Below are 18,683 nucleotides of genomic sequence, written 5' to 3' on the forward strand. Positions count from 1 at the left end.
GATACTACTACAGTTAAAGTTGTGTTCTGTTCATTTCGTTTCAGTGTGTTTTATTCTGTCCAAAGACTACGTCGTGTTTATTTGTTTGGTGGTTCCTGTACTTGTTTAAGTGCCAAGACTATGTGGTTGTTTAGTAAGACTCAGTAGCATGCACTCTTTTCTCTACCCATTAGGGGGAGTTTTTAACGAGGCATGATGTTAAATTTTAATGAAAAAAACAGGTATGCACTTTTTTCTCTACCCCAGGCGGGAGAGTTTTTAACGAGGCATAACCTTTAAAAAATTCTTAAGTGCTTTGTTAGCATTTAAGTTACTTTTCAACTTAGGTCTATCAATTGGGCGATTCCAGACAATTGAGAAAGAGTAAGCCTCTTAAAACTAGAGCGTTTGGCCACGAATTCATAAGCATAGCCTTAACTTGGATTAAGCTTGTCCAACTTAAACACAAAGTCTCCAAGCGAGCAAATTTCTATATCAGAACAAATTGCGCTTCTGATCTCTTTATTTTTGATTCAATTCAAAATTACAAAGGCCTTATGAATTCAAAGAATAGTTGTTAAGAAAATATCAAAGTTTTCCTTTTGTGCAAAACTATGAAAGTTTCCTTTGCGTGGAAAGCTTGAATGAACCCATCGTTCTGTGATTAAAAGGAATCCGGGTGAAAGGTATATGGGCTGTGAATTATTTTCATTTGTTCATATTATTGATGTGTTGTTTAGGGATTTTTCATTTGTTCATATTATTGATACGTTACTTTGGAGTTAATCATATTATCATAAGTGGAAGTGATGAGTCTAGGTGAGGAAGGGCGATGCAGAGTTAAGGTTTAGCAATAACAATGAGATTTTCAACGTAAGAACGCTTGTATTAAAATAAAGGAGAGGCGGTACGCCTTAAACAGACCAGAGATAATTGAAAAGCAGGAAAGAAAGAAACTACATCATCCACTTGGTATAAGACCAAGTAGGAAACAAAACATCATTCTCTATTTTTCGGGCGAAGGATCAGTGGTTTTCTCCTGCACCCTCCTTGTCATTGGCGTCTTCACCTTTGTCGTCATTTCTTTCTCCTTCATTTTCTTCTTCTTCTTCTTCATCTTCTTCTTCTTCTTCCTCGAAGTTGGGCAGAACCAACTTTCCGTCAATGATCCTTGCATAAGGATCAATACCGTCAGTGTTGATGGGCAGGTTTGGGTTGAGAAACAGAATTTGCTCTTTGGCCTTGTTAAAGCCAGCTTCAAGTTGGGAGAGGATGGAGGCCTTCAAGGAGGTGGTTTCGGTGGAAAGATTGGCGACAAATTCCTTCAAATCTGTATTCTCAGAGACGAAAAGGCTTGCCTCTTCCTTCATCTTCTTATTCTCTTCTTCTTTTGCCTTCATCAAGGCTTTGTTTTCTTCAAAGGTCTTCTTCAATTTCTCAAGTTCCAAAGCCAGGTCTGCGGCTTTTTTCTCATTGACTTTGTTAGATTTTTCCAACAGTTTCATGGTTGATTTCAATTGGGCGTTCTCTTTTTCCTTGTCTTCAAGCTTCTTGGCCGTAGAAAGCCCATCGAAGCTACTGGATTCAAGTTCTATCATTTTTGAAATTGCAGCAATTTCCAGGCTCTTGGTCATAACAGCTTGACAGGCTTCTTGAAGCCCAATTTTTCTTATTTTCTCTCTGTCAGCCTCGAACACAAGGTTCGTATCCACCAGGGTGTTGAAGTTGATACGGGAATCCCATAAAGAAGTGACTTCTTCTGCAGTCATGTCTTCAAACTCTTTAAGTTCATACTTCCATGAAGGGGGCGGGGCGCTGGAAGATCCATATTGGTTGCCACCTTTGGATACAAACTTTTTCATTGAAGACTGAATGCTAGCCTTCTCCGTGGGCTTCTCAGAATCTTGATTTCTTTTCCTTCTTTTCGGGGCGGGATTCTTGTTAGTTTCAGAGTGGCTTCCTTCAGGTTTAGTCAAAGTCTTGGCAGGAGAAGGTTTGTTTTTCAATGCTTGCTGTTCACGACGGAAGCGGAGAATGTCATCTTCAGAGAGGCGTGCCATTCTAGCTGCAATGAAATGAAGAAGCAGAAAGTCATAAATCTTTGGGCGAAAGAGATGGGTAGGAGAGATATAAAAGGAGATTCTTACCAACAAAGCTGGCTAAGTCCCTCTTTTTAAACGCTTCGTAAAAGTCATACAGGTTTAAGTTAATTGTTGACAAGAAATCAACTTCATGTTTCTCATCAATTGTTAAGGAAGATTCAGGTATTTTGTAAATAAGTTCGGGCTTATCAGTCCAGTAATATGGGAACCGAGGAGTGCCGTCATCATAGTAGAAAACGTCTTTACTTTTTTCAGATTCCCTCAGTTTGAAAAATTTTGCTTTCCAGTGTTTGTAGTTGCTCCTAAACAGAGTGAAAAGCCCACTTCCTCTAGCGGAAGATAGAGAAATGTACTCACCCTTCACTTTCATCCCAGAGGTTTCAAAAAAGGAGAAAAATTTCTTACAGGTAGGAACTATGTTCAGGCAGATGCATAACAATTCAAAGGCCCTAAGATAAGCCCAACCATTTGCAGATAGTTGAGTTGGGGCGATATTCATTAGGGATAGGCTGGAACAGGTGAAGTCTGAAAGGGGAAGTTTATATTCGAGGTCAAGAAATATGGTTTGGAAGAAATACGTGTAGTTTCTTCCGCTAGAGTCAGGTTTTCCAAAACAACAAGGTTCATCAAGGGCGCATGCGATTATGTCTAAGTAGGCATCATTTCCGTCAGCCCTAAAAGTGTATTTGGTTAGCAGATCCATTACTTTAGGAATGGTATGGAAATGACTGAATCTAGTTGTGATTTTTCGTGAAACCCATAGGGAATCAGCAGCCGTGGGGTTCTTACGATTCTTAGGTGCCTTACGGGAATTTTTTGCAACCATTTTTGAGAACCTACCTGAAATTAAAAGGAAAAGGGGTTATCAGGGTGGAGAAGTCTTGTGAAAGAGCCGTTTATGGATATATTAGGCAGATAGGTCTCAGCATTCTGGGTAAAAGAGTTTGTGTGCAAGAAATTTGATTTGATATTTGATTTTGAGTTCAAGAGAAGAAATGGAGAAGAGGGGATGTGAACATTAAAGCTGATAAACAAATAGTTGAAGGGGATGAGGATTTACCAGGAGGAAAAGAGTAGAGCTTTGAAGAAGACGCGGAATGTTCTTGTAAAATTCTCAGAGGCCCTTTTGTTCCCCGAGAGTAAGCAGCAAGCACCTGTTAGGATTTTGTGAGGAAATTACTGGGGAGGTTGAAAGTAGTGAGAAGTGAAGAGAGGTGGTGCTTTTATAATCGTAACTAGGAGTAGTCGCGTGGTTTCATATACATTTTTAGGCTTTAGGAGAGGAGACGTGTCCTTTGTTGAACCGGTAAAATTTCTCTGGTGAAACGTCTTGGGGAAGTAAACAGTCGCGTTTCTTCAGGTTTGAATGTAATAATTACTTTTTTACTAGTGCCGTTTGAAAGGATTCAGATAATGGGTATTAAATGCTGAGTGGAAATGAATTATGAGAATTGTCAGGTTTTGTGCCATCACGTGTTAGGGAAGGTAGATTCAAATTTCAAAATATTTGCATATCTTATTTGTGATTATGACAGGAATATGACAGTGAAGTGATGGGAAGAGATCTCAGTCAGAATCTTAGAAACGAGAGCAGGTGGAGTAATTTCAGTAATCGACAAGGGCGAAGCTTCTTTTTGCTTATTGAAAAAGGCGAAGCTTCCTTTGCTTGTTACAAGGGCGAGGCTTATGCTGTTTATTATGTGACATCTTTGCATGTAACAGTTATCTAAGTTTAGCGTTACTGACTTTATATGTTTAGGGGCTTCGAGTATTGTATTGTGGGCTTACTTAAAAGACACGCTGCACCTTAAAATGGCTTTTAAGCTTAGGTGTCTTGTGGGCTTGTGTACTGTTAGCGGGCTTACAGCCTTTGTATTATGTGGGCTTACCGAATTTGTACTATTGGGCCAGGCGACCCATGACCCGAACGGGTCAAAACTTCATAATATATAAAGAGGACACCGCCCATGCGGTGGGGGGGCCGATACTTTTTACTCATTTTGTTACTTTGCCTTGTTCTACTTTTGTTGCCTAATTGCTTAGCCCTAACCGGAGATTTAGACCGGAATAGGTATGGTGGCGCGTGATTCTAGTGGAGTTGTCCTTTTTTCTGCAGCAGGTCGTGAGTTTCATATGCGGGACGTTAAGATAGCTGAAGCCATGGCAATTAGATGGGCTATGCGAATAGCTATTGATTTGGGTTTCAAGGAGGTTATGTTTGAGACGGATAATTTATCTGTTGTTAAAGTTTGGTCTAGTTTTTCTTCCCAGTTGTCGTACTTAGCTTCTATTCTGTCAGATTGTGTTGTTCTATCGTCTAGTTTTAATTCCTGTAGTTTGAGTCATGTTCGTCGCAGTGGTAATATGGCTGCTGACTTTATGGCAAAATTTGCCCTATCAGATCAATGTTTTGTTTGGATATCGGATGCTCCTCCGGGTATCGAAGGGATCCTATCCAATGATGTACTTTCAGCTTCTATTTGATTAATGAAATTTGGTTTATGTCAAAAAAAAAAAAAACTATAGGGGTCGCCCTCCTATTCAGAATAGCAACTTGTTTTGTTTCGCTTATAGCTAGAAAAAGGCAGCAAGAGTGAAGCTTTTCTTTGGAAGGTGGCTAATGATATCCTCTTATCAAATGAAGCTTGAGTTTCAACTGCTTCTAAAGCGGCTCCCTCCTACAAAACCATGGATGAAGATCAATACAGATGGTTCCTTTCTTCCACAATGTAGAAGCTTGCGGTGGTGTTATCCGTGATCACAATGTGTCCTAAAAGTTGGTTTCTCAGTTAAATTGGGGATCTATTCGGTTCTTCATGCTGAACTTTGGGGTATCAATCAATTGCATTAGGATTGCTAAATCAAGAGGCTACTCTAAATTTCTGATTGAGTCTAAATTTCGGGCAGTACTCAGATTTTTGAATAAGGGGGATGCCTGCGCTCTTACCCTCGTGCTCCCTTGGTTAAGGAGATCCTTTCCTTGGTCAACATGGATCCTCACATTCATCGTAAACATGTCTATAGATAGGCTAATTATGTGGCGGATGCCTTTGCAAAGAATGAGCTTGTTTTTCCTTTCCCATATGGGAATCTATGATGTGCTCCCTTTTTTTTGTCTAGTACCTTTTATGTTTGATTTCTGTTGTACTTGGTACTTCAGGGATAAATTTCCTATGTAGCTTTTAGCTATAGCAACCAAATTCACACATTTATAAAACTATAGGGACCAAAAGTGCAATTAAGTTTTTATTTCATCACGCTCCAACCAATACTAGACCCAGAACAATTTACTTCAACCTTGCATAAACATGAAGAGCAAGATCCCGATACTCATCATCACTAAGTTATTTTATGTAGCATTTCGTGAAGAAACCATTATTTTGGAGCAAAAGTCCTCTGCCCTCACACCTTAAAGATGATGTGATTTATTGAATTACAAGTTTTAACTGAAACAACTTACTACATTTATATGATAAAAATAGGATTGGCATTTACACTTTATTGTATACCATCTCATGTATATAGAAACAAAAAGGAGACTAAACTAACCTGTAGGGTAACCATAAAGAGAACAAATAATTACACCAAGAAAAAGATGCACATTCCAGCAAGCAATCAAATGATCAAAGGCCTATTCTCCAGGAAATTCAGGCTTCAGGAATGGGTGTTAATTCCTGGAAAACAAAATTGAAGGAATATAAGCATGTCCATGACAACACATAACAGTTACAAAAAATGATCAATTTACTGAATTACCTCAGCAAACCGCAGATGCCCGCGATGAACATTCGAAGATTTAACGATAATTTCCCACTTAGGATCCAGTGATGCTGTCTTGGGAGCTTGAGATGGTACATGAATGTTGGAAGCGAGATTTGACCACGAAGATGTATTCCTTGAGGAAACTGTAGGTAAAGTACGCTTAAGCCAAGACTCTGAAGGAGCTTTCGGTAAAGGAAGGGCAAGAGGAAGCTTCATAGAGCAAGCATATGATGTCTCTCCATTGTCTAATTTCATAGGTGGTTGGTTTTCATTAGAGTCACGAATGCTTTGTTGATCAAATTCTGAATCATTACCCTCTTTTGAGTTTCTCCATGAAACAGGATTCTGAATTAGGCCACCAGAACTTTTTTCACTGCTAGAAAATTTGTTTTCGGACTCTATTTTCTTGTACTTCACCGTTTCTGGACTTGAAATCACAACCAAATTTCGATTTAATTTACTTTGGTAATCAGGCTTTGTCAACCCTTGCTTTTTTGAATCCATTTTGTTGGAAAGATTTCTCATTTTCATTTGCATATCATCAGTATAATTATCAGAACGAACCAGGAGCAATGATTCAAGAGACACTGAACTTTTAGGATGTAATGCCTCCTTCTCATCCACAACACCCAAGTCATTGCTATCCTCAATTGAAGAATCTATACAAGGAGTTTTAAAAATGCTACCGTCTTTTGTTAAAGTGTCGAAATCGTCCCCTCCTTGATTGGTTGGACCTTTCATTTCAGAAGATGAAGATTTAACCATCTGCACAGAATCTACATACAGAGTTTTCTCAGCAACGGGGCTTTCAGAGCTTGATTCATTTTGATTTCCCTCACGAGCGAATGGTGTGCTAAAACCTTTTCGATGTGGATCAATGCCGTGCTTAGAATTTTCTGTAACACTGAGAAAATCTTTCTCTTTTGTAGAGCCAGATTGGGACTCTACTGATCTTTTCCCATAATTAGCAGTTCTAGCATGCTGCAGAAGAAAGAAAACATGAACAAAAAAATAATAGAGCCTGAAGTGGAATAATAACAAAAACCAGAGAAGTAGGTAGGGATTGATTAATACCTCTTTTGAAGTTCTTCTGTGAGATGCAAATGATTTACCCGGCACTCGATCATCCGCAGAACTTAGAATCCTATCATTCATTCTTAATCCTGGTATTGGATTCAAAAGGCAGAATCGAGGAAATAGCCCGCAAATTTTGGCTGAATAGTTTTCAGATCTATCATCATCATCATCACCACTTTCATCTTCACTTTCTTCTCTATCAATATCTTGGGCATAATGTGGCAAAACCTTCTGCCATTTCTGATTAAGAGGATGGGAATTTGCTCCAGTTACCACTTTCCTTAAGTGTCTAGGTTGCTGTTCTTGTTTAACAATTGGCTTCCTAGAGTTGTATTGAACTGGAGGTGTTTCCGAAACCATTGCCTTTGCTGCCGGCAAGAACCTCCCAATCATGAAATCACGAGCCTGTTGATCTGTCGAAAAACTTTCCGACGGTTGGACTTCTTGATCATCCCATCCACTCAAGCCACTCACACTACAGTTCATGAAGAATGATTCTGATCTAGAAAGCGTGTCAAGAGCATCTAGATAGGCCTCATCCCCATCATCGGAAACAGAACTTTCATTTTCCTGAACAACTTCTTTTCTGCTTTTATGTTTTCTCACTTTATCATCCCAAGATGAAACACTATGCGAGTCGGAAGGGGCACTTTCTGTTCTGGACTGAGTTACTGATGCGCCTTTAGGAACTTTATCAAAGTATTGCTGTTCAGCTTTTACGACCCTCCCAGGTGGAAGCTTCGGAGACATATAAGGCCGTTCGATAGCCTTTGTTTGTAATTTGCTTTCATTCTTAGGTCTTCCAGGAGTTTTCTCCCACTCGAAAGGAACTGTTCCCGGGTTACTCACTGGACCTGATTTTAACTCTGATTTGTAAGTAGGAAGAGGAGGTCGTTTGGCTTCTGACTTATTAATTTTCCTTTTATTCTCATTTTCAGATGTCACTGTCGATGAGAACCGCCTCACTGATAAAAGTGGCTGATTGAAATCTAACTGATTTTCTTCCATTAGAATGTTCAGTATCATGTAATTGATTTCTGCAAAACACCAATGTCAAATCAAATTGAAACTCAAACTTAGCATTTTCAGATGCATGAACCAATACCAAGGAAACAAACTTAGACAATTGCATTTGCAAATTCCCTACGAATTATAGCGAAGCATGAAATTGTTTTTTTTTTTAGTAAGCAGCATGAAATTGAATTAGCCAAAGGTTCTAAAGGCAATTTGAATATGAAACAAATGGGACAGAACAACAGAACCCAAAATCATCTCACGAAACATTTGTATTAGATGATTGATGACATCCCAGTGATTTAGTTTTCATTGAAAGTTGACCCACAAATAGAAGATTGAGCTCACGCCTATCTTTGTATACCCATTAACAGCAGTCTAAACGGACACTAAGATTCACTTCGAGACAAAAATTGAACTAAACTCTTCTTATGGATTGGAATAAAAGTTTGTACTGAACTGATATCCACATACACTAATCATGATATAGCCTTTAAGGTTTTTCATATCTTTAAGGCTCAATCTGATACTGCCCCATTAGCTTTCTAAAACATGTATCTGACATGAACCAGAATCCTCCTATCCTATCCATCTCATCAGGTAGGGGGAGAGGAGATATAGATTCAAGTAAATTGAATTTTATGGAGTTGAACAATTTTATTTTACCCTTATGCAAATATTTAATCTGAAAGCATAGCATCCTACCTAATTCTTAAGTCACAATCAAATCAAACCTGAGCCACTTTTAAGGAGAACAGGGACCAGTTTCATAGGCTAGAGCTAATAACACACTTCAATTTCTTTATATTTATTTCTAAAAAGCCACTTCACTAAACAAGAACAAGGGCCAATAAGTTTTGAAGTAAGGAAGAAAATTTCATTCACCCTCAACAAAAAGATACAAATTTTCAGCGTTTCTCAACCAAACAAAACAAACCCCACTGTACCATTCACCAAAACACCAACAAACTGAGAGAGAGAGAGAGAGAGAGAGAGAGAGAGAGAGAGAGAGAGAGGGTTGTGGAAAAGAACCTCAGAAAAACGAACAGACACAGGAATCAATTCACGGTCTTCGTCTGGTTTAGCTGCAAAATGCAAGAAGCAGAGGAAGGTTCCTATCTTGCAGAAGAACAGGGAGAGAGAGAGAGAGAGAGAGAGAGAGAGAAGGGGGCACAGAAAGAAAGTGATTGGAGAATGAAACGTTGAGAATAAATCAGTTTGTACGCTTGTGTTTATGGCTGCTTGCTTGGTTTCGAACTTACCAGCTGGTTCTGCTATGTGTCAGTAGAAAAACCATTTCCATATATATCTTCTCTTTCTTTGGTACAGCCATAATATATCTTCTCTTTTATTATTACACTGCAATTTAAAATTGAATTTCATGGAGTTATCTTTTTTTTTTTTTTTAATTTTTGAACATATCTCATTGCGAGTACTCATAATATTAATCTCCTCAAGACTTAAAAATTACATTAAGGTGAATAATGTGTATGAAAATTATTCTTTATACACATTGCTCGTGGATCAAGCTCAATTATCCAAACTAACTATGCTAGACCTTGTTAGTTAGAGTTATCTATTTTATCATCAGCATATTTAACATAATTCAAGGTGGACGAGTAATATATTTTTTTGGTACAAATAAGCTTAAAGGAAACAAAAAGGACCACGCAGCACTAACGCCTCAAGAAGGCGGCACCACGATAGTCATCCGCAAGGAAGGGATGAGCAGCTAGCGGAGGAGAGTCTAAACATCTCAGCCGGCACAAACCACGGGCGCCCTCTTTAGCTAAAAAATCAGCCACAGCATTGCCTTCACGAAGGATATGCTCCAACCTCACCAACCAACCAACCCCGCTCTAGCAACTCCTAGATGAGACTCACCACAACAGCATAAGCATGGAACCGGCCACACCCACGCTCCACAAGCGAGATAGCATGCTGCGAATCAGAAAAAACAATTACTCCTGAACGGCTAATATTTAAAATAAGTGTTGAAATTTTACAATTTTTAATTTTGTTTTTATATAAGCCATTTTATTGGGTAAGGATGGGGTTAGATAACATCAAGTAGACTATAACCCGAATTACATATGTGTAGGGTCAGAAATAGGTTGGAAAGCAAGTTAGGGATAGTTTAAATGAGTGTAGTGTAAGGTCATTTATTTAATTGAAAAACTGACTTTAGTCATTTAAAAAATTATCTTAAAATATTTGTGACGGTTTCTAAAAACAATGTTTACATAGTATTATAAATCGCCATTAATTCATGTTATATATACCTTCTTGTTGTACCGCAGAATCCCCACATGGATTGAGACTTCAATAATTTAAAAGTAGGCAAAACTTAAATTTTAGAAAGGTGAGTCAAATTGAGCCAAATTCCCATCACTAGTCTTGTGATTATTTAAATGTTGGTCGAGGTTCTTGAGCATTTATTTAAGGACCACTTCGATGTGGGATCATGTGAAGGGAAAGAGTGTACAACTATAAAGCCAATCGATCGAGGTTGATACAATGACCATGAAAGCTGGAGTATCCGTATAAATGTGTGTGTACAGAAAGAGTTATAATGGGAACACAAGAAAGGAAAGACCCACCTGCTTTATTTTACGTGTTCAATTATTTAGAGTATGATCTCAGCTAAAAATTAAGATAAGGGGTCCACTATAGGGCTGAGCAGGTTTATTTGACCCGACCCAAACCCGACTAAACCGAGCCCAAAACAGCATGAACGGGCGGGTCGGGTCGGATACATTATACCGGGTCAAGCTGTCAAGGTTCCAGTTGGATAGGAACGGTCGGGTTCGGGTTGAATTTTTAAAACCCGCCGAAACCCAACCCGACCCGTATATGTATAGTCTAGATGTGCAGGTCTATCTTTGAATGTGTATCATGACTATCACACACAATGCCTAGTCTAGCTGTGCAGGACTAGCTTTGAAGGTTGCAAGTGTATCATCATTATACACTTTTTTTATTTGTAAAGATGTTACAAGTCTGATGCAAAGTCAGAGATGTCCATCACTTATTAATTTATTATACTACTTTTTTACTGGGAAAAGTTAAAGCTTATGGAAATTTCAAAGTGTATTACTCCATCAAACAAAACTAAAAAACCAGCAAATGTAAACCCACTCTCAATACTCTATCTTCCCACTCTGACACTCTCCTTTACCCAACACAATGGACCGCATGGCTTGATAATTCGGTTGAAGATTTCCATGGCCAAGGCTTCGCCCCACCGCGAACATCAATGCAACACTACTTTCTGCTCCAAAACCACCACCTTAACCGCCTCTTCCTCCGCCCATCTCTCTAACACGCCTCCGTCAAGCCCCATGCGTTCTTCTCCAACCTCTGCTGGGCCACCATACACTAGATCCGATAGTCACAAACACTGCAAGATGAAAGCTTTTTCGTGTAATTGCAGGATCTGTGCATGCATGTGGTGGATTGCTCATTCTCTTCGACCGGAGGTTTCCAGAGTTGTGGTTGCTCATAGTCTTTGTTGGTGACTAAAAGATGAAGCTAAGGATTCACTATTTAGAGTTTGTTGAACAATTGATAGTCAATAATTTTTCTTTTATGTACTTTTATCTTCTCTACAATATGTTTTCAAGACTTCTTATTCTCTGTACTAAGTTCTGTTCTATGTAATTCTACTATATTTTTTCAACGTTTTTCTATAATAATTCTTCTCTATTTTTTTAATCTTCTCTAATCTCTAGTCAAAACCGCCCGAACTGCCCGCCTAAACCGCCCACCGTTTCAACCCACACCCGGGATAGCCGAAGCTTAGTTCGGTCGGAAATGGGTGGAGATATGGTTGATACAAAACCGTTCTAACCCGGTATGTTTCACCCGAATCCACCCGAACCCGACCCATGCTCAGCCCTAGTCCACTATATACATTTCTGCCTTCATGCAAGACAGGTGCCCCTGCCTCCTTCCATTTTCTTTGAAGTTGATCATTATGTTTCATTTGTTTTACTCTCATGAGATTGTCAACAATGGAATTTAATAATTCTATAATTACCAAATAAATAAGTTATTACAGCATCTATATCCATCATACTCATTAAAATATCTACACTTTATTTTTTACAATTTCTCATAATGTCACATCATCTACACCACTATACTAATTTTTTACTCCAACTCAACAACTTTTAAAAGTTTCTACAGAGTTGAATATATATATATATATATTATAATTTAATTATATTAATTGTAAGTGCTTGTATTAAATACAAGCTCACTTTTCAAGTCTAGTGTAGAGTCAACATACTCATCTTTGTTATGTTGGAATTGAAGAATATGTACTACAATGGTAATAGATACTCATATGAGTATGTATTTAACATTAAATACTACCATTAGAGATGCTCTTAAGGAATGATTATGATTGATTCAAGTGGTGTGTACATGATAAGTTCTTCTTAATCATCATGCATGGGTGTGCTTTTAATATAATGATAAATAAAACTCGATATGAACAAATAAAATGAATGTGTTCTTACTGAAATTTAAACTCGGGAGCATGTTTTTTAACATATCTAATAAAATCCGATTGTGTGTTTTTTATATACGAAGTTTCCAAAATTCTGGTAATGTGTTTTTCAAAAACCTTGGTAGAGTATTTTTTTTCTTTTTAATTTTACGGATTTTAATATTTGTATTGGATGATAGAGAATAGGTTGAGGAAGGAAAGATGTCTCGTGACTTGTGAGGGGATTTGGGTTTGACGCCCCACCCTTTAGGCTACGCGTTCCAGCCTTTTTTTTTATCCCAAAAGTACCCATCGGTAAATGATTTACCGATATCAAAATACGAATCGGTAAATCATTAACCGTTATTGTTCCTCAGTATGAACACCTTTATACCATTATCCAGAACACGAAGAACAGTATCGGTTAATCATTAACCGATTCGTATATTGATATCGGTTAATCATTAACCGTTTTGATTTCTGGCAGTTTGATCACCTTTTCACCATTACTCCTCCCTCCACCTACCCCTCCACCATTACTCCTCCATGAACAACCCCCCACCAGCCCCCCATAACTCGCCCACACAACCTTATTTCACCATTACTCCACTCCTCCCTCACATTTCACCTTCCCACCACCACCACCGTCTCCACATTTCCACTTGTCATCACCACCACCACCACCAACACCACCACCACCAAGGGAAAGCTTTAAACTCCTGGTAAGTGTTGTTAGTTTTTGGTACTTTATTTATATTTAGTTTAAGTAGTTAGTTGTTAGTTTAAGTAGTTAGATTAGTTAGTTAAGTTGGTAATATAGGCCTCTGTATCGCGAACAAAATCGGTAAATGATTTACCGTTATGTTGTCGGATAATGATATGCCGTTATATGGTCGGATTTTGATTTTCCGTTATTGTGTCGGACATTGATTTACCGTTTTGACTTCCAGGGATGACAGACTCTTTTGTTTTTGGTGAATCACAATTGATACATGCTGCTGATTTGGAAAATGATAATCCAGAGGAGCAACCATCACCATTTGAACCTCCGATTATAACTATAGATGTCTCCCATTGTATCAGACTAATCAGGTACTCATTGAACAAATTTTTGCATGTTTTGTTTATGCTTTGTTTATGACTTGTTTTATGCCTTATGCCTTGTTTATGCCTTATGCCTTGTTTTATGCCTTATGTCTTGTTTCCTGAAACAACGTTTCCCTTTGAGAGATGATCTTATGAAATGGGTTCGCGACATTTCAAGTAGAAATAATTTTGTTTTGGTGACAACAAAGTCTGATAGTGGTGCGAATGGAAGAAAAGAATATGTCATTATGGGGTGTGAGAAGCATAGTGTGTATATTCTCTACAGAGATCCTGATCTTGTTGAAGGAACGTCAACACAAAAAACAGGTTGTCCTTTTAGGCTAAAAGGACGACGTACGAAAGATGGTAAAGGATGGTGGTTGAGGGTGATGGAGGGTAGACACATCCATCTCGCAGCTGGGTCACTACTTGGCCACAATTACGCTGGTCGACTGACTAGTGAGGAGAAGGAGGACGTGATAAATCAGGCTAAGACTTGGGTTCCACCGAGAAAGATGTTGGCGTCCTTGAAGGAAAAAAATTCTTCAAACTTGTCTACCATCCAACAAATTTATGGTGTTTGCAAGCGGTTCAAAAAATCCGCTCGTGGGTCACTGAGAAAGATGCAATACTTGCTGAAGAAGTTGGACGGTGAGAAGTATGCTCACTTTGAAAGAAATGAACCCGGATCGGATGTGATTAGAGATATATTTTGGGCTCATCCGAATGCCGTCAAACTTTTCAACACATTCCCATATGTAGTGATCATAGATTTCACATACAAGACCAGCAAATACAAACTACCCTTGCTCGAAATTGTTGGCCTGACCTCTACGGATAAAACATACTCAATAGCATTCTGTTACATTGGCAGTGAGACCACATATGACTACATTTGGGCACTGCAGTGTATGAAGTCTCTTATTTCCGACCAATCCAGGTTGCCTAGAGTGATTGTGACGGACAGAGATCTTGCCTTATTGAGTGCTGCTCCACAAAGCCTTCCCACCACTACCCATTTACTATGCTTGTGGCACATAAACAAGTGTGTTTTGGCAAAGTGCAAAGAGTATGTTGGCACGGATAATGTTGCTGAAGAGGTTATGGAGAAGTGGGCCGACGTGGTAGAAGCTCCAACAGTTGCAGAATTTGAAGTAAATTGGATGTCCTTGTTAAACTGTGCCATCCTAAATACAGCAAGTTTACCACTTATTGTTCTACTACATGGTTGGTCCACAAGGAGAAATTTGCCAAGGCATGGACAAATCATGTGATGCATTTTGGAACAACAACAAGCAACAGGTACAAAAATTATGTTATTATTGGTTATATGTTTTTCATTTCATAGATTATTACAGTATTAATTCTTATATGTTTTAAAATTGAAAGTAATAAGGCGCGTTGTTTGTTTGCAGGGCTGAAGGTGCACATGCCAGCTTGAAGTTGATGTTGCGGAACAGCAAGGGTGGCCTAGCCACTTCATGGGATGCGTCGCATAGTTTGACCATCAATCGCTACACTGAGATAGTAGCACCGTTTGAGCGCAGTATTAACAGAATTGAGCACATTTTCAAGACCCCATTCTACACAAATATTAGGGGATTTGTGTCAAACAAATGCTTGAAACTCATTGATGCTGAACAAACAAGAATGAAGTCCTACGGCGGCAGATGCGATTGCTTATTGAGAGAGACTCATGGACTTCCTTGCGGTTGTCAACTTACAGGTTACCGGTCAACCACTCTCCTGTCAATTACTTCCAATTATTTATATTTGTGATTGAATGTGACATGCTTGTGAACTTGCAGGTTACGAGAGAATTCCATGAGGCAATTCATCCATTCAGGAAGAGCCTAAGTTGGGAGCATGTACCTGTTGCAGATATTGGCAACTCAAATATTTGCGGACTAGACCATGGAACAATGCACCCAGAAGTTGAGGCACTGACACATTATTTCCAGTCTTTGGATACTGGAGGACAGAGTATGGTAAGGAGGAAGCTTCAGGCGATATATTGTCCTGAAAGCAGTTCACTATGTACTCCTGAGCTTCGGATAAAGTCCAACTGCACTCTTAAGTTGAAGGAGAGCAAACCACCCAAGGGTCGAGCAATAGGATCCTTGACTCGTGATCCTTCAGGGTTTGAACATGTTGACATGGAGATCAAAGCGGCAAAGAAGGCTTCACAACCAGCAAAGAGGAAGAAGTGTGCCAAGAAGTCTGATACAAGTCATTTCATGATTCATTTCCCAGCCTTTCTCCATCCATATATTCAGACAGTTACAGATGTTGAGGATGATGGTAACTGTGGCTATAGATCCATTGCTGCATTACTGGGGCATTCCGCTGGTGAGCACGGTTGGCCTTGGGTTAGGGCAAAGTTGATAGAAGAACTTGAAAACAATAGCTTCATGTATACTGAGATGTGGTCCAGGCAGACTGTTGATGCCTTACATGCTAGACTCACTCTTCCTCTGGGTGAACCGGCCACCTATGATAAATGGATGCAACTACCAAAGATGGGATACCTTGTGGCAAATAGGTTCCAATTGGTTCTCGTAACCTTATCTGGTATGGGTTGTAATACATACCTTCCACTGAGAGGTGCCGGTCCACCATATGTGTATCATGTTATATCTATTGGTCATGTGACAAATCACTTTATACAGGTATATTTTGATTAAATACACTAATATTTTATGGTTATCACTAGCTTGTCAATTAATTTTTGCATTTGGAAGTTATCTAATTTTATGGTTATTCTCTAAAATGTAGGTCCATTTAACTCCTGGACATCCTATGCCGCGTATTGCTCTCCAGTGGCTCAGGTATGTTGATGCTACCTCTGAACACTGGTGCGACCCATATGGCCTACGTTTAGACATGTACCTTGCAGAATTCCAAGCTTGGCTTGGTCATTTTAGTGGTCATCAGGTGGAATATGTGGACATCACCACAGACTGAGTGTTCTTCTATTGTGCAATATTAATTTGTAAACTCTCTATAATATTAATTTGGTCGTTTAGACATGTACCTTAGGTTGTTGTTAAGGAAAACTATGTAGACATCACCATAGATTGGCAGGTTAATGTGTGTGATGGCCCTTATCCTTAGGTTTTTGTTAAGGATAACTATGTAGACAACACCATAGATTGGCAGGTTAATGTGTGTAATATTAATTTGATGGCCCTTATCCTTAAGGTGTTGTTAAGGAAAAGTATGTAGACATCACCATAGATTGGCAGGTTAATGTGTGTAATATTAATTTGTTGGCCCTTATCCTTAGGTTGTTGTTAAGGATAACTATGTAGACATCACCATAGATTGACAGGTTAATGTGTGTAATATTAATTTGATGGCCTTTATCCTTAGGGTGTTGTTAAGGAAAACTATGTAGACATCACCATAGATTGGCAGGTTAATGCGTGTAATGTTCATTTGACAATGAATAGTATAGCTCATTTGTCATTTCATTTCATTATCAAGGTCTTTTCATTTTCATTTCATTATGAAGGTCTTGTCATTTCCATCAACTACACGACGAACTAGAACCCTGACATTACTCTCAACCACCAACTCTGACATTAACCACCAACCCCAACCACACTTCCACCATCCACCAATACACCATAAATCTTCTGACCATTCTGCTATAAATCTCTATTGTGTCTTACCTCTTCTTCTTACTCTTCATCCTCATCTTCCTGTCTTGTAATTACACACACAATGGAACAAGACCCAAATCCATTCGTCCGCCATTGCAAACGTCAAAGCAACAATTCTGGCAGCTCTCGTCCTCTCATTCCTGGCCCGGCTGGCGCCATCCAGGCTGCCATGTATGCCCGTAGATCCACCCCTAACACACCACTAATTCCAACCCAGGAAGTCGTGAGGCGTGTGCTAGATCACGGATCAACCGAAACCGATCCTGATTTCAACTCAAATGCTTGGCTGTCAGCCCTGCAAGAGTGGGGATTTGCCACTCCGCTGGGCTCTCTGACAGCTAACGTTGAGAGGGTGGAGAATGTTGTTGCTGTTATCAAATCTTGCACTCCCAATGGTTTCGGAGATGCGAAAGTTACCCTCAAGGTATGTCGTGTCCTTGCTTTTGTCCCCCTTGCTTTTGTCCCCCTTCTCTAACCGTTCCTATTTATTTGTCAAACAATTGCAAAAATTTAGGACCCCACGGGTACTGTTGATGCTAGCATCCATCGCAAGGCCTTTACCCACAGTGAATTTGCGAATGACATAACAGTTGGATCTGTTCTGGTTCTCCAAAAGGTCTATCCTCTAGACCATAAACATTAAACTTGCTTCATTTTGGACAACTATGCATGGTTTGGTTTGATTAAAGTATGCAATTTACTTGCAGGTTGCTGTGTTTGCACCTAGAAGAAGTGTTTGTTATCTTAATATAACATTGCCCAACGTAGTCAAGGTATTTCCAAAGGATTGCGAACCCCATGACTTCATCGATATCACAGAGGATTAATTTTGTTTTTCGTGTTGTTTCTGGTTAATTTGGTTGTGTAACCTTCAAACTGTTTGTCATGTATTATTTATGTTATTTTACCTGCATTGGATTATTTATGTTGTAGTTGTTACTGTTTTTTTCATTATAAGAGTCTTAACATAAAGCATGTAAATAAAAAGAGTCATAACATAAAGAGTCTCATATGTCCACATAACAACATACATAACAGACAAGAGCAATAAAATCACTCTCCCCGACCCCTATGACCTCCTCTAGGTCCACAAGCTCTACCTCCACGAGCACCCTCTCCAGGATCACCCTCTCCACGAGCTCTGCCTCCACGGGCTCTGCCTCCACGGGGTCTGCCTCCACGAGCTCTGCCTCCACGAGCTCTGCCTCCCGCAGCTGCGGCTCCTCGAATAGCAGAAAAGACAACTCCCTGGGTACCAACGAAGGAACTCCGTCGAAAGAGGTCGAGCGCCCTTTCAGTGAGGAGTCGGGCCTGTGTGCCTTCTGCAAGAGCACCTGGCACCTCCATTGACTGCTCCAACAACTCCACACCCCTACGTATAGCAGACTGCAAAAAATAATATACAAAAAAAATGTCATTAACAAGAATCACAAATGAATGGATTAAAATAATATACAAGTTTAGAATCCAAACTTACCACGACACTGAGCTCCCCCTTCCTATCGT

The 18,683-nt window shown here is 39.4% G+C and overlaps 3 protein-coding genes across 3 annotated transcripts; 2 read left to right on the top strand and 1 right to left on the bottom strand.

Moving 5' to 3' along the window:
• The first annotated feature begins 4,154 nt into the window (after positions 1-4,154).
• On the top strand, positions 4,155-4,565 carry LOC130744175 (uncharacterized). Its single transcript, XM_057596365.1, has one exon. The coding sequence runs from the start codon at positions 4,155-4,157 to the stop codon at positions 4,563-4,565; it is 411 nt and encodes a 136-aa protein (XP_057452348.1).
• Positions 4,566-5,521: 956 nt separating this feature from the next.
• Positions 5,522-9,231, bottom strand: LOC130742787 (uncharacterized). The gene is made up of 4 exons (XM_057594886.1): positions 8,967-9,231; positions 6,918-7,957; positions 5,838-6,824; positions 5,522-5,755 (listed from the first exon to the last, which is right to left on the bottom strand). Exons 2-4 carry the CDS (start codon positions 7,944-7,946, stop codon positions 5,729-5,731), a joined length of 2,043 nt encoding a protein of 680 aa, XP_057450869.1. The 5' UTR covers positions 7,947-7,957; positions 8,967-9,231; the 3' UTR covers positions 5,522-5,728.
• A 6,071-nt stretch (positions 9,232-15,302) lies between these two features.
• Positions 15,303-16,634, top strand: LOC130744176 (uncharacterized). Its single transcript, XM_057596366.1, has 2 exons — positions 15,303-16,181; positions 16,288-16,634. The coding sequence occupies exons 1-2, from the start codon at positions 15,303-15,305 to the stop codon at positions 16,474-16,476; spliced, it is 1,068 nt and encodes a 355-aa protein (XP_057452349.1). The 3' UTR covers positions 16,477-16,634.
• Positions 16,635-18,683: the final 2,049 nt, after the last annotated feature.

The sequence above is a fragment of the Lotus japonicus genome, chromosome 3 (genome assembly GCF_012489685.1).
Source record: "Lotus japonicus ecotype B-129 chromosome 3, LjGifu_v1.2".
Lineage (NCBI taxonomy): Eukaryota > Viridiplantae > Streptophyta > Magnoliopsida > Fabales > Fabaceae > Lotus > Lotus japonicus.